The 17,086-nt window shown below is 41.7% G+C and overlaps 1 protein-coding gene across 2 annotated transcripts in view; it reads right to left on the bottom strand.

Annotated features, from left to right (window-relative positions):
* Positions 1–447: 447 nt before the first annotated feature.
* Positions 448–17,086, bottom strand: part of lingo4b (leucine rich repeat and Ig domain containing 4b) — a 38,750-nt gene continuing 22,111 nt past the window's right edge. The window contains exons 2-3 of one of the 2 annotated variants that reach the window (XM_034698757.1): positions 3,035–3,150; positions 448–2,942 (exon numbers count right to left, since the gene is read on the bottom strand). In XM_034698757.1, coding sequence (XP_034554648.1) covers positions 1,119–2,930 — 1,812 coding nt within the window. In that variant the 5' untranslated portion in view covers positions 2,931–2,942; positions 3,035–3,150 and the 3' untranslated portion in view covers positions 448–1,118. Of the gene's footprint in view, positions 2,943–3,034; positions 3,486–17,086 lie in introns of those variants that run through there. The other variant, XM_034698756.1, reaches the window with a different exon arrangement.

Below are 17,086 nucleotides of genomic sequence, written 5' to 3' on the forward strand. Positions count from 1 at the left end.
TCTTTTACTCTGATTTTCCTCATTTATCCAACGCTCAAATTTGAGGTTACTCTCCAGGGAAAACTGGCAGCGTGATGTCTGCAGAAGGACAAAAGCCTCACATAGCATGCCATAGGTGATGTATTTTAGTTGCTTTCATGAATCCCCAAGAGAAACTGTATCATGGAGAGGACAGGAAAGGGTACTGGCAGCTGGTAGGAAGTCCCAGTAAGCTGAAAAAGTCCCAGTGCACCAAAGGGGTTAAATTTAGAAGTGGTGGTCCCTGTGAACTGGCGCGTAACGGCCCACTTAAAGCACTGGTTTAAAGCATGTAATGGGAACATTCCTATATACATTATGCTACGCTCTCAATCCATCTACACTGCCGCAGGATTATCTAAAGTAAGCAACACTCATAATCGAGTGCATGTTTCAGATGCAGCTTCAAATGTCAAAGAACCAGAAAGCTGAGAGTCAGAATTTATTTGTTCCGTTTAATTATTGCAGGTATCAAAAGCTCTGTAGTCTCACATGTTAAAGTCTTACAGCCAATGCTGAATTAGCAGTCTTTGACATGATCCCCTGTGGGTAAGCAGAAATAGCATCAGGAGGGTCAAGAGGGCAATTGTTTTTAGCCTTGTATTGGCAATTGAAGTCATAAAAGCAGAGCACACTCGTACAGTAATGGGTGAACAAGCACCTGATGTGTTTCAGCGATGCAGAAACTTTAATAAATGTGGCAAACCCAAACTGCCCTCGTGTGTAAACCCAAACTATGTGAACTTAAAGAGTATTTAACAAGAGCATGCTACATAGAAAACTCCTCCTGCGCTCGCCGAGCGGTCATCTCCTTTTACAGTCTGAAAGTTGTTGGAAACAAACGCACACGAACCGTGAGACAGGCCCGCCGACAATCTTCTTACATCCTTCTATTCCAGGATCGTGACATATTCATTAGTTAGATAACACAGCAAAGTGGGTGCTGAGATGAAACTTTCCACTCTAAATTTAGAAGAGAACAAACCAGTTCTGATCTCCCGTCCAAAGGGGCTCTCTGAGTCCTTAAGAGTCCCAGTACGGCTCCAGAGAGCAGACGGCTCACAGTCAGTAAGAATACTCCATTCTTCTCATCACTGGCTTTAAATCAGCTTCATGGTGAACCGGCCACCGTCGCCTCCGTCCCCTCCTCCGCCCATGGAAGACCGGGGAACAAAGTCAATAGTTGCCGTGTGCTTGATCTGTCCTTTGCTCTGGCTCCAGAAGAACATGAAGACAAAACATATGGCCACGGAGCTGAGGAAGGACAGGAAGCCCATGGTGGTGGCGATGATGAGGGTCTTTGCGTCAAAGGGGTACGGCTTGGCCATTTGGGCTGAGGAGTTGGCTGCTTGGGGGTTCGAAGGCTCGGCCCAGGCCTCTTCTGCGAGGAAGGGGATGGTTCTGTTCCGAGGGAGCCCCTTCACGTACAGACCGACAGTCAGGCTCTCATTGCCCGCTGCGTTCCCCGCCAGGCACTGATACGTGCCGCTGTCCTGAACCTGAGCAAAACGCACTTCCAGGGTGCCGTTTTGCAAAACTCTGATCCGCCCCGTTTGAGAAACCACGTTTCTGTGTGAGGAAATCCAGGTGATATCTGGAGCTGGATCCCCCTCAGCTTTACAGGAAAAGAGAACCGTAGTGCCCTCCTCCACTCTTGCCTCCTGAGGCCTGCGGTCCATGATGCGAGCGGGCCGACAGGTGAACAGCCTCGGGAGCTCCTTCTCTGAGAAGTCTCTGAATTCACGCTGTCTCACCGTGTCGGGCGACGAACACGTGGGCTGATGTCCATCAAAGTTCAAACGCAATCTGCGGCGGACAACCCAAAGGAGGCGGCAGTCACATGCTAGGGGGTTCCCATCCAACCGCAACACCTGAAGGTTCCCCACAGAGTGAAACACACTCTCCTCCAAAGTAGCGAGCTGATTGGATGTCACATTAAGCATGCGGAAGTACGCCAGCCCCCTAAAGGCCCCTGGCTCTATCCGCAGCAGGCTCCCCCCTGCGAGGTGTAACTCCTGGAGCCTCAGGAGGTCTCCCAGGAGGTTACCTTGGACAATAGTGATGGGGTTGTAGGACAGGTCCAGGTAGCGCAGGTACACTAAGTGACGAAGTGCTGCGTAAGGGATCACACTGAGATTGCAGCTGCTGATGACAAGGGAGGTCAGGTTTAGACCAATCAGGCTGTTGCTAGCTACAGTGTCCAACGCTGGCCAGTTTGCGATCACAAGGCTACGCAGGCGGTGGAGTCGTCTGAAAGCGTTGTTGGACAGCGATGTGATCGTGAGGCGCAGCATGCGGAGACGCACCAGACTCTGAAGCTGGGAAAATGCTTCAGTGGGAACCGAGGTCAGGTTGCTGCGGTCTATGTTGAGCTCCTGCAGGCTCTGCAGACCAAAGAAAGCCCGCTGGGAGATAAATACCAAGTCATTCTCCTCGGCTTCCAGCGTTTGCAGGTTCCCCATCTCCCTGAAGGTGTAGTCCAGGAAGACCAGGATCTCATTCTGGCTCAAATCCAGAAAGCGCAGACTGGAGAGGCCAGAAAACACCCCAACCGGGATGATCTTGAGTCGGTTATTCTTTATTCGAAGCGTCCTGAGATTCTGCAGGCCTTGGAAAGCCTCCACCTCAATCATGGAGATGAGATTATCACTCAGATCCAACTCTTGGAGCTGCGGGAGACCGGAGAACTGGCGGCGCCCGATGGTCTTAATCTTATTGTGGGATAAATCCAAACGCCTGGCATCGCTGGGAAAGCCCTCTGGCACTGAGCTGGAGTGTTTGCCAGAGCAGATCACTTCTTTGGTCTCAGGTCGACACACACAGCGTGGAGGACAGCTCCCTGCAGATGCACCCAGTCCAAACTGGAGCAGGATGCTCCACGCGCCCCATCGGACCACTGACTCCACAAACATCTTACCCCCAGCCTGGGAGGAGACACAGAGACAGAAAAGAGTGAATCCACTTGAAATAAATACAGTGAAACCTAAAGGAAGATATGATTAGTCGTTAGATTTACCGTTTCAGTCTCAGAGTGCAGATTTTCATAACCAGTGGCCGTCAAGTTAGAGTCAGACTTGAGTTAAGTCCTCTGCAGAGATGTTTTTCAGTCAGTAACATTCCCTTTGGAGAGTCCTGGAAAGAACAGAGCAAAGAAAACAAGACTTAACACAACCTGAGAAACCATGTTTTTCTGTGAGGATACCAAAAACAAAAACAGCTATGTGGTTATCAGCCCCCACAGAGAGGGAGGAAATGTGCCACGGTCGCTGAACTAGACTCCAATTTTTCACAGAAACATAAAAAAGCAAATTTAGAAAAGGAGACTGAAATAAGAAAAACACAGTCCTCAGCTTGGTGTTAAAACTTGTATGTGTCCCCTCTAATGGAAAGCTAAGAAAAACCTGATGAATTAAAAACCAGCTTGAAAAACTTTCTGAGCAAGCTTCTCTTCCTGGATGTGAATGATTCATGTGGTACCAGCTGGTCTCATGGAGAAAAGAGATTCAGGGAACACAAATAAAAGAGAAGGCAGACGTCTCTAATTGTTCCATGTGACTTGAATTAACTGTTGTAGGAGATGCCGATTAACTCATCCTGTCCAAAACGTCTCCTGACAACAACACGGTCACAAACTGCTGCTAGTGTTGCGTAACCAGCTTCAGCCCCTCCCTGGGTTTGTGTTTTTATATTTGTCACTTGAAATGAAGGCAAGCACAGCAAAAGTGCACATTTTTTATGCAGCAGTGTGGAGCGGGTGTCACAGCTTATAAGACCAGCCTACAGCTCTGTCCAGCAGACAACAAAAACCCCAGAAGTCTCACTTACTTATCCTCTTAAAGGGGACATATCACGCTTTTTTCATCAATATATATTGGTCTAAGAGGTCCCCAAAACATGTCTTTAAAGTTTATGCTCAAAAAAAACACTTTGAAATCAGATTTTGGTCTGCCTGAAAAGTCCTCTTCTTCAGTCCTCCTCAGAACACTCTGTTTTCCCTCTGACCACGCCCCCTCAGGAAGTGGATGTGCCTCGGCCGTCCAGCACGTTGATCTAATGTTTACATGTTGGCTGAATATACACGGCTGCTCAGAGATCACGTTACTTCAACCCTCTGAATCTGATCCTGACGGAGAGGCGCCTGTAGCAGGACCTTTCTGAAGGATTGGTCACAGATTTAGTGTTTCTCGTTGTTTTATTTATCAGTATGTAGACGTGTGTCTTGGTACACAGCTACGAACATGTAGCTATGTGGCTATGCTAACTAGCTCTAGCACTTATCCATGATAAATAAAAATCATCCACTAGATCTTCAAATCTGCAGACGTGGGGAGTAAAACCGACCTCTGCCAGAAAGGCAGCGGGACCTTTTATGAAGGATTGGTCACAGATTTAGTGTTTCTTGTTGTTTTATTTGTCAGTATGTCGACGTGTGTCTTGGTACACAGCTACAGCTACAGCTACAGCTACAGCTACAGCTACAGCTACGAACATGTAGCTATGTGGCTATGCTAACTAGCGCTAGCACTTATCCATGATAAATAAAAATCATCCACTAGATCTTCAAATCTGCAGACGTGGGGAGTAAAACCGACCTTTGTGTTTATTAAGACAGCCTACAACTAGCATGCCTCCCTCCTAAGCTCCTTGTTAGCACACAATTGTGCAGGTAATGAAAAACGGAGGAGGGGATTCAGTATTATTTTATACAGTCTATGGGCTGAACAAGCTCCGAGCTCTGACTCCGTGACAGACCGGATATTGTTGTTACGTAACAAAAACACGGAAGTCTGAAACGGCTCGTTTCACACACATTTACAGAAAGGTGGAGAAATCAGAACAGGGGCAGAATGGATTTTTTTCATTCTCGGGGGGTTTGTAGACAGGGACACATATTTCAGGTAAAGAACCATTAAAAAGTCAATTTTGCATGATATGTCACCTTTAAAGACTGGAGGAGTACCATTAACAGAACTTAAGACCACAGAAGAGACAGCATGGGTCTTAGTGCCCATCTCAGACGAGGCCTCAGTGGGAAGAGATCTTTGCCCTCTTGGTCGGTCATCTGGATTTAGGCAGAGCCAGAGAAAGCGACCGAGTGACCAGCAGAGCTCCAAACACAGACACTTCAGGGCGAGTGACGTATATCAACTCGACTTTGTTCACAGATAATCCGACTAGAACACAGGCACTAAAATTCAGAATAAAAAAATAACCAATCTTGTTGCTGATAATCTCATTTACTTTGTAGGTCAGCATCAGAGTGACACTGTTTCAAAGTCAGTGAGAGTCCTCACAGTGACTTCACATGGTTTGTTTTTCTGTGCTTTGTTCAGTGTCACACAAAAATCCCTCAATGTACAGAACTTCTTAAATTAGAAACATCTCTGGTTTTGTTTCTATGGGATGATATTCAAATCTTTCAAATAATAATAATAATAATAATTTATTTATATTGCACTTTTCAAAACAGGGTTACAAATAAGAAAGAAACTAAAAGACAGTAAAAGAGAAATGTGTGGAAGAGAAATAAAAGGAAATAAAACAAACAAAAGATAAAATATTAAAAACAATTAAAAATTAGAACTAGAAAATATAAATAAATAAGAGATGAAAAAAAACATATAAAATATATAAAAACAAATTATTAAAATTATTAAAAAATGATAAAATCCTGCCTAAAAAATAATAAAAACAACAAAGGATTAAAAGTTTAAACAATCAGAAATATGATTAATTAAAATATATATATATTATCCTGTATTTTATATTAAAATATAAACATATGAAAATATAAAAAATATTTAAAATTATAAAATTATAAATAAATTTAAGGTCGTATTACTCGTATTAGTAATACAACCTTAAAAAATAATACAAATGTCTGGGTTAAAACAAGCTCAGGTGACATCTCCTGTAAAAGCACATTGTTAAAATGTGTTTTGAAAGAGATTTAAAGTTCAAAAGAATGCAGAGAATTGAAAGTAATTAAAAAACACAACTTTTATTTTGCTTCATACTCATACACAATTATGTCAAATATTTCTATGCAAAGTTGCTGATCTTAATCTCATTTCTAATGTGCAAAAAACACCTTTTATAAATTCAAGTTGGAGTTATAACTAACCAGCTTTCCCAAGACTGACTTCCTTCTGTATTAATGATTCATTAGGATGATCCAGATTTAGGGTTTAAAGTGAAATGCTGAAATGATGTGATAGTTTGAAAAAGGAGAAGGAAATGTAACATGTTTCAGTCCCAAAAAAAATATGTTAAACCTTTTGAAATCTTAAATCCTAAACCTGGAGAGACAAATCAAAACTGACCTTTCAAAATAAACAGTAATGGTGTCGATAGTGATGAGCTAACACTTGATGAGAGTAAAAACAAACCCTCACAGTGTTGCAGAAAGAACACAGAGGAGGTCTGCTGAAGTGAATTGTCTTGAGGTGAAATATCACATAAATTATGATCCTCTTTGTCTTGTTTTGACACTTGCATGAACATTTGCCAGATAAGTATTTGATATATTTATGTATTTCCTGCAACCGTCACTGAGACCTGCAACAGCATATCTACTAAACACAACTACACTCAAAAGCAACAACTTGAAATACAGCAGCTGCACAGAGCCTGCACTCACACACAGCAAAGTAAAGATATCACATTTTAAATCTTAAAATACGTCCACACTACCTTCATACTTTTCTATCAGATATTCAGCCTGACCTGCAGTAGTGGCTTTCCTCTCCACAGCTGAACAGTTCCCAGTGTGTGGACTCGCCCTCGCTGCAGAGTGGCAGAGTTGTGGACGGTCCCAGAGCTGCAGCGCCTCTGTCTCATCGCTGCTCTTTATGCAAACAGCTCTTATACTGGCTGGCTGTGGGAGCACTGAGTCCCAGCCAACACTTGTGCTCCTAGACTCCCAGGACTGCTGTTAGACTGATACATCAGACTGCAGACACACACACACACTGGTTCTGGGTTTTATCACATGCTGGACTTCAGGCATTAACTATTCATTAGGGGGGAGTTTGTCTGACCAGGGTAGTAAAAACTCTGGATTCACTTTCTGTTTTTGAAGGTAAATCTTTACTTTAATGTTGACTAGTTAACACTCAGCCTTTAAATGTGATAATAATGAAACATAATTTGGGGGTGGTAACAATTACATGACATATTTGAAGACTTTTATTATCTTTTATTTTGATTTGTTATGCAAAAGTGAATGAATGCATGTTTATTGCATATTTAACAAAGATTTTAATGCACCTCTTTTATGCATGTTGTGGTATTATTATTACTATAGCTGTTCTTGTATTGTGTAATAGCTCATAATCTGGTACTATAATGACATTGCAAAGTTTTATAGGCACTTTAATACAAATTGAGCCCTTGAATTAAACAAAAGTATTCATTTTGATGGCTTAGTTTTGCTAAACTTGGCTCTGTCAGGCAGTTTTTCAGGCAAATCTTTCTTGGATGGAAACCAAATGTGAAGAATTAGTTATTGGCTGCAAGTATTGCTGCAAAACTTTCACTTTCTTTGGCATGCATTTAATTTGAATTGAATATATACAGATAATGCAACTAAACATAAGTCCAATGCAAAGTATGAAACCTGATGTGTTGCACAAAGTTTACATATTTTGCTCATTTTCAGCTCTAATCCCTTGCTGGATCTTTACCAGAGGTAGACAGTAATGAAGTAAAGTTACTTGAGTACTGCGCATTGCATACTACATAATTTGGGTATCTGTATTTTGCATAAGTATTATTGTTTGGGGAGAAGTATAACTTGTGCTCCATGACATTTGAAAGACAGATATACTTTTGACTCCACTGAATTTCTATGAATGTTCTCATTGGTGGCTACTTTTTCTCTGAAGTCAGCTCATTAATTAAATGTTCTATTCCAAGATCCGTGTGTAGTCGTGCTGCTGTGCTTGTATGTCGTGCATCTCCATGATTGAATGCAAAACGCAGAGCAAACATCACTCAGATCAAGCGGTTCATTTGGAGGTGATAATGAAAGCTACGGCAGAGAAGCATGACGATTCACCACCTGAGCATGCATGGCCAGATTTTCCTGCTCATGTGTGTTGTTTTTTAAAATGAAGAATGATTCATACACTTTTAAAAGTTTGCTGTTTACCACTTACATCATTTCAATGCCTAACCTGAGAAGGAATGTTGAGATCTGAAGCTAAACATTAGTTTTATTCCAATTGAACAGTTCTTATTCTATGCTTGAGTGTTCCTGTTATAGCTCTTATTGTTTTGGAGCTTCAAATCTGTAAATCTGCAGCATGTGAGTTTAAAAATGTAAAGAAGAATGTGCAGCCAGGTTTTCATGACTGCACTCATGCATTGTGAGATATGAGATGTTTTTGAAATGTATTTTTAAAAGCAAGCACTCCAGAACTTAAACTTAAGTACCAATCTGACAGAGTAGCTTCCACTTGTGCTGCAGTAGTGTTTGACCAAGAGGGTCTAAGTCACGAGGCTGTGCACTCATCTGTACATGCACAGTCTTTAATACACGAGCGGAGCCCACAATATAAAAGTGTTTATCCCGTGAGCCACCTGATGAGAGACAGAGTCTGGCAGGTGTGTCCGATATCCCCCGGGTGTGGTCTGTCAGTTGCTGGGCCCTCCAGCCAATCAGAGACCAGCATCACTCCTCTTAAGCGCCTCTGCACACATCGTAAAGCCGAAGTCCAGCCAAAGGTCCCGACCCCGGAGGTCACCAACCAGGACCGACCCCGTCAGTCAAATGAAAGAGTGAGGGCCGTGAATGCATTTGTGCTTTCCACATGTATTTCTCACCCTGCGTGGAGCGTAGTCACATGAGGGTCGAGTTACAGTGTTAATTATGCTAACTATTTTCTATCACGCACATGAGCGGTGTTTCTATTAATGATGCGCTTTCAAATTGAAGAAACTCACACACACTTTGAATGTGGGATGCATCCAGGACATGTTTACAAGCTGCTGCATGTCAGAAATAGAAAATGAGTGGACTGTTAATTGTAATTATTGAGATATATGCTGCATAATTCAAAGTGCTGCACTTCTTTTTGTTGCAATCTCCAAAAATCAAGAGACTTGTGTGTTTGCCTTTCCTCCAAATTATACCAAACTCTCATGATAGCCTTGTTTTTGGCTTTTTTGTACATGCCAGTCTTGTGTAAATTTGCACATCCCACTTTAATAAATACATCATGACAAAGTGGACTGTTAATTGTAATTATTGAGATATATGCTGCATAATTCAAAGTGCTGCACTTCTTTTTGTTGCAATCTCCAAAAATCAAGAGACTTGTTTGTTTGCCTTTCCTCCAAATTATACCAAACTCTCATGATAGCCTTATTTTTGGTTAATTTGCACATCCCACTTTAATAAATACATCATGAAATCACAAGTCTTTGCTAACCAAACTTGGCGCCCTGCTTCTTTCTCTCCCTCCCAGTCATGTCTGACGATTTCATGAACCATTCCTGTTTAATTGCGTTAAATAAAGATGATATTCGTTGGTAGTTGGTCTGCAGGGATCAGCGGTTATAACATCTTTTCGAGGAAGAGCGTCGAACCATCGGGAGCTGAATTTTACTCCCCACTCTCCATAAATCTTGCAGCAACATCTGAAAAACTCCACCCTGTTATCCAACCGTTGAATAACAGCGTTTGGTAACTGACTGAAGTCCGTCTGATTGATTAGATTTGCTGACATGGGGCAGGTAGATCCTGATTGACTGACATGAAGCAGCCAATTGGAGTCTCTCTTTAAACCGTTTTTGAGTGACTTAAAAAAAAAGAATCCAACAGGAGCTGACTCTTATCTAACAAACCTTCACAAAGCCAACCGGATGTAACCTCTCTGCAGACAATGCTCTGGCAGAGTCCGGCCGTCCTTTGGGTGAACTCCCGGCTCCGCTTTGTATTCTTTGAAATAAATCAACGCTCACTCTGTGCCCCGTTTGCTCCCTCTCCTCCGTCATCAGAGAAAACTCATCAAAGCTCTCAGCCCAGGCCCTTATCGCCTTACATCAATGTGTGGACAGTTGTCACCCTCCGTGTTAAAATTAGGACTTTCTTCAGAGACTGCTCACAGCTGCAGACTTATTCATTACTTAACACTCCTCTGTTGCTTTATGTTCCCCCCCCCCGCTGGTTCAGATAATGAGGGAATTATTTTTATCTAATGAAGATTTAAACACAAAACAATCACATGATTTCTATTTGGTTTGTTAGAGGCACACATAGTAAGTCTTCCTTTTAACTCACTAACATCTGAATTAAAAGGGAACACTTTATATTAACTACACACTTTCAAGCATTAATTAAGCATTAGTTAATACTTAACTCATCATCTGTAAAGCATTGTTCATACATTAATACTCATTTATATATCATGTACAAACACAGTTATAAATGTTTTATTATTCATGAATATGACTCTCTATAATGTGTTAACTAACTCTTTGTTCATACTTTATAAATGATGGATTCACCAATTACAAATGAGCTATTATGGTCATTATAAAGCAGTTATAAGCACATTTACAGGTTATGATTCTAACATTTATTAAGGGTTAGTGAACACCTTATTACATAGCAAGTTATGATTAATTAAGGTAGTCACAAAGGACTTATAAGCTGCTTGTTCATGGTTTTGTGAGCTGATCTAAAGTGAGGACTTTTTATGCTTTACAAAGAATTCATTAATGAGATTTAAGACCAGCAGCACCTTAAAACACAGAAGTCACAGATACTGATTAAACAGAATAAGGAAACAGACACAACACATGGACTTAAACTTGTATTTATTAAAAGGAAACAACCTCTGTATAAACTCTTCATATGAACTTAAAATACTCTGCAACTGAAAAAGAAATCTCTCAAACTTAAAGTACTCACAGTGGAAAAACTCAAATAAAATATGACAAATCAAATATATAAAAAGACACAGTAACATTTAAACTCTGGCTGTATGAAACCATTTGTAAACACAAGTTAAAATGCAGCTGCAAAACTGAACAATAACTTGGATTCTGTGTTTTAAGGTGCTGCTGGTCTTAAATCTCATTAATGAATTCTTTGTAAAGCATAAAAAGTCCTCACTTTAGATCAGCTCACAAAACCATGAACAAGCAGCTTATAAGTCCTTTGTTACTACCTTGATTAATCATAATTTGCTATGTAATAAGGTGTTCACTAACCCTTACTAAATGTTAGAATCATAACCTGTAAATGTGTTTATAACTGCTTTATAATGACCGTAATAGCTCATTTGTATTTGGTGAATCCATCATTTATAAAGTATGAACAAAGAGTAAGTTAACACATTATAGAGAGTCATATTCATGAATAATAAAACATTTATAACGGTGTTTGTACATGATATATAAATGAGTATTAATGTATGAACAATGCTTTACACATGATGAGTTAAGTATTAATTAATGCTTAATTAATGCTTAAAAGTGTGTAGTTAATATAAAGTGTTACCAATTAAAATAAACATAAACACCAGAGATGTGACTAATTTCCTAGAAACTCCCAAAACTGTCAAAACTGAGCTGAATTTATTGAACCCAGGTAACACAGACATCACAGAGTCTGAGGGTAAACTATGTCAAATGAGTTCATTGAGTGTGGCTAAGGTTAGCAGAGCTAGCACCACAAGCATAGACTGTATAAATAATGGATGTAGAATCCATGACGTCCCCCATCTGTTCCTGAAGTGCTGTTTTGAGCTATCCAGACTACACTCGTGTTTTTTGAACCAGGCTGTAAACATGTTTATTTCTGCTGTAAAGATCGGCTTCTTTGAATGGGTGTGTATGTGGTTTCGGTGTTTCTGCAGCCAGCCTCAAGTGGACACTTGATGAACTGCAGTTTTTAACACTTCAGCATTGGCTTCAATTCTTGTGGCCGGAGGTTGCCGATTGACAACTCAACATATGAGTGGCATGTCAGGCCTACAATATCAAAATAACAAAGAACTCCTTTAACCAACTAGTAGTTCTGGTGATGACTAGCAAGGTTGATGGCTTTAGTTTAGTTGAATAAACATGCACATTCACAATTTAATCTACAGTTTAAAATTCTTGTTGTTGTGTACAGAGCGCTCACTGGTCAGGCTCCAGTCTATATCAGGGAGCTGCTGAAGCCTTATAACTCCAGCAGGATTCTGAGGTTCTCTGATCAGGGGTTTTATTGGTTGTGCCTCGTACCAGGCTCAAAACCAAAGGGGACTACGCTTTCCAGGTTGTTGGTCCTAAACTTTGGAACTAAGAACTGTGGACACTGTTGACAGGTTTAAAGAAGTTGAAGACCTATCTGTTAGATTTGCCTTTGTTTATTCTGTCTGTTGTTATGTCATGCATTTGTATTTAATGCAACCTCTATTTTGCCTTTTAACATTGTTGTTGCTGTTGTTGTTGTAAAGCACCTTGTGACCTCTGCTGTTGAGAGGTGCTCTATAAGTAAACCTTACTCATTTACTTACTTACAAGAAAAACCTCAAACAAATGAGCTAATTTCTCAGTTTTGACTACGCAAAGAAGATCATGTTTTGTTTGACATCTAACAGTGCCTCTGACGGTGATCATTGTCCAGCTTTATACGTCTGAGTCCCCTGATTTAGAAGAAAGACAAATTATCCCCAAATAAGTCCCAAAAAATCTAAAGTTCTCATTTCAAATGCACACAAAACAACTGGCAATCAATACCACTGTTAGCTTTAGCGCTAATACACAAAATCAGTCAAGATATGCATGTAATGTTAAATAACAGCTCTGCAGGGTAAGTAAGTGCTGTTTTTTTTAGAGACTTAACATCTTCAGCAGACCCTCAAACCTCACCATCATAAATAGGTCGACACTCAGCACCCACAGCCTTCAATAATTGATCCCTGGACCAGAGCAGACCAACGCTTGGTGTAAGCAGAGAAAAAGACGCTGTGGATTTACTTAAAGTGAACCTCAGACTTAGAGAAATAAGTAATCAGTATTTAAGATGTCTAAATGAGAAAATTTGACATCTGAATTGTTTTAAAATACAAACTATCATCTACATGAGACTTTGCTCTACATGGCCTGGATGCTGGCCTGGAGGATGGTCTCTGAACAGCTTCAGTCTGCATGCTGTGTCTGTTTGATGTCCGTGCTGCACTCCAGAAATGTTACCACTCAGCTGCTCGGCTCTGATGGAAGATTTAATGTTCATGCCATTCACCAAACTGCTTTCAGGAGCACGTCTGCTTCAACAAAGCGCTGCAGTGACACATGTCATTATCTTGCTGTTACAAGGCCGGAAGGCACAGAAGAGGCAATGCCTCTCAATTGACTTCAACTCTTTCTCGACTGGGTCATGGTTTTACTGCCTTTGACAGAAACTCTCTTTGTGCTCGGCTCTATTAGAGATATGAAATTGTCTTCCTGTTTTCTGGGGGGGGGACCTGGAGTAAATCTGAAGGACAGCGTGCAATTACACAGACAAACATGAGGAGAAAGTTTCTTTGCAACAGGTGCATGAAACAGAAGCATAATAAGAGTCCACATATAGGCAGCAGGGTGACAGACTTAGCTTCATTTGGAGTTTGCATCCCTTGTGCCAGGCTGCAGAATGCACAGTCGTACCCCGGCTGGGTTTTCTGACACTTCTGTCAAAGAGTTATTTTTAGCCCGTCACGGTGAGAAAGACAAGAGCCTGGCTCAAATCCCCAATTAAAGCGGCTGGAACAGAACAACAGCGAGGGGATCACAGAGCGTGAGCGTGTCTTTGCACTGAGTGTTTTCTGTGTGAGTGTGTGTGTGTGTGTGCTCAAATTGTTAAAAGTGTGTTTCAGTGGAGTTGTGTGTTTATGTGTGTTGCTTTTTTTTTATGAGCTTCTGGCACCTGCTGCAGTGTGACGGCCCCTGAGACCTCCTGCATGCAAGCAGCAAATATTAAAAGGTTTGCTGGCAGAGCAGCTGTCGGGCGCATAGCTGGAAAACAAAGGACTCCCGGTCTTTCCCCTTTGGGTTTGTCCGGGGGGGGGGAGGCTTGTAAACAAGATCATGTCATGAGCGATGTCCAGGTCCAACAAAATGTTTGAAATGCAAGGGAGAGAGCACACAAAACTTTTTCCCAGTACAAGCATCGGTTCCAGAAACACAAGTTAAATAAAGTCCACACTCAGATCCAAACTCATGACATGACCACAGATACACAAATGAAAGAGACAGCTGACACTGGCCAGACCCCGTTTTTAACCGAACACTCAACCGCTCATGCATTTAGTTTGATGTCAACAAGTCAGCAGCTTTCACAATATAATAAACTCAGAGTAACATCCAGCATTTCAGAGCCAAGATCCACTTGAGTGGAATACGAACTGAAGAGCCGGATGTGTCCTCCTGAAGTGTTGCTTGTCGGGAGGAGGTGACAGATTGATTACTGATTGATAACAGATGCTTTGTGGGAGGTTTCAAGCAGAGCATGCTAGCAGAGCACAAGGAAGAGTTAAAGACTGTGGAGGAGGAGTGAACTCAGGGTGGATTTTCCTCTATTCTAAATTGAAGTGTTGCTCTCCTCTGCTTCGTTATGACAGCTTTGCTCTGCTGTGAATTAAAACTGATCCACTGCACTCCAAGATTAATGCCAGCCCCTGTTTTTGGCATACCAGCTCTCAGCTGTCAACCAATGCTGGTGGTAATTGCCACTTCGGAGCCTTAAGGCTTAGACTCAGTTTGCACTTATTGTCCAAAGAAGGTTGAGTCCACTTCTGAGAAAATGAAAAAATACACTCCAGAGCTTTAGTAAGAAAAACACAGGACTGACAAACATAAGATGTATTTCTCCTCCTCCAAACCTGCCTGAATATGAGGGACTGTCTTACATTCAGGGTTTGGTAATCAAATGTCAATATTTGTTACAAGACGGCGCCATTTATCTGTAAAGCAATTGAGCATCTCATGACTGAGGCCAGCGTCACTCACCGCTACAGTACCAGCGAATGAAAGATGGAGAAGCTCACAAGTAGGACAAACTAACCAAAAACTGAGGTGGATTCATGATGCCTTCTTTTAAAGTAAATGGTTATGAGTGCAGCAGAGACATCAAACAAGAAATGTGATATCACAGGAAGGCATGAAGTCTATGTTTCTAAGAATAAGTCTTTTAAAATGAGGGGTTGTCTTAAAACCAGAGTCAACTTTATTTATACAGCACATTTAAAAACAGCCAGTGTTGGCCAAAGTACATAAAGACAACAATAAACAACAACATAACAGGCTTTACTGTCCTCTTCACGAGGAGAAGACCAAAGAGAAGAGATGGGTCTTCAACAAAGATTTAAAGGTGACACATCACGTTTTTTTCATCAATATATATTGGTCTTAGAGGTCCCCAAAACATGTCTTTAAAGTTTATGCTCAAAAAAACACTTTGAAATCAGATGTTGGTCTGCCTGAAAAGCCCTCTTCTTCAGTCCTCCTCAGAACAGTCTGTTTTCTCTCTGACCACGCCCCCTCAGGAAGTGGGTGTGGCCTCGGCTGTCCAGCACGTTGATCTAATGTTTACATGTTGGCTGAATATACACGGCTGCTCACAGACCCGCGTTACTTCAACCCTCTGAATCTGATCCTGACGGAGAGGCGCCTGCAGCAGGACCTTTCTGAAGGATTGGTCATAGATTTAGTGTTTCTTGTTGTTTTATTTATCAGTATGGAGACGTGTGTCTTGGTACACAGCTACGAACATGTAGCTATGTGGCTATGCTAACTAGCGCTAGTACTTATCCATGACAAATAAAAGTCATCCACTAGATCTTCAAATCTGCAGACGTGTGGAGTCAAACCGACCTCTACCAGAAAGGCAGCAGGACCTTTTCTGAAGGATTGGTCACAGATTTAGTGTTTCTTGTTGTTTTATTTGTCAGTATGTCGACGTGTGTCTTGGTACACAGCTACAGCTACGACATGTAGCTATGTGGCTATGCTAACTAGCGCTAGCACTTATCCATGATAAATAAAAATCATCCACTAGATCTTCAAATCTGCAGACGTGGGGAGTAAAACCGACCTTTGTGTTTATTAAGACAGCCTACAACTAGCATGCCTCCCTCCTAAGCTCCTTGTTAGCACACATGTGTGCAGGGAATGAAAAACGGAGGAGGGGTTGAGTTGTATTTTATACAGTCTATGGGCTGAACAAGCTCCGAGCTCTGACTCCTTGACAGACCGGATATTGTTGTTACATAACAAAAACACTGAAGTCTGAAACGTCTCGTTTCACACACATTTACAGAAAGGTGGAGAAATCAGAACAGGGGCAGAATGGATTTTTTTCATTCTCGGGGGGTTTGTAGACAGGGACACATATTTCAGGTAGAGAACCATTAAAAAGTCCATTTTGCATGATATGTCACCTTTAAAACATTCAAAAGTTGGGGGGCCGATCTTAATTGGAGTGGCAAGCTATTCCAGAGCTTGGGGGCCGCTGCTGCAAAGGCTCGGTCCCCCCGGGTTTTAAGGCGACTTTTAGGCACATCCAGGAGCAGCTGGTTTGTTGACCTCAGTGCTCGGGTTGGGTTGTGATCATGGAGAAGATCAGCCGAGTAGGATGGTGCCAATCCATTTAGGGCCTTGTACGTTAAAAGTGCAACTTTAAAATCAATCCTGTGACGGACTGGGAGCCAGTGGAGAGCACGCAGCACAGGTGTGATGTGCTCCCTCTTTTTCCTGCCAGTCAGGAGGCGAACAGCAGCATTTTGTACAAGCTGCAGGCGCTGAATAGACGACATGTCTAAGCCCACATACAAAGAATTACAAGAATCAAGCCTAGACGTAATAAAGGCATGTACAACTCTCTCTAGATCCTTAGGAGGGAGATAGGCCTTCACCTTCGCTATGAGTCTCAGCTGGAAGAAGCTGGACTCAACCACAGAAGAGATTTGTTTTCCAAATTTGAAGGCACTGTCAAAATGAACTCCAAGGCTAGATAGCGAAACCAGCATCTCAACAGACATTGTGTGACCTGGTTAGTAAAGACTATTACCTGCTGTTTCCTCCGGGCTCCAGT

This window comes from Notolabrus celidotus, chromosome 12, assembly GCF_009762535.1.
Source record: "Notolabrus celidotus isolate fNotCel1 chromosome 12, fNotCel1.pri, whole genome shotgun sequence".
Classification (NCBI taxonomy): Eukaryota; Metazoa; Chordata; class Actinopteri; order Labriformes; family Labridae; genus Notolabrus; species Notolabrus celidotus.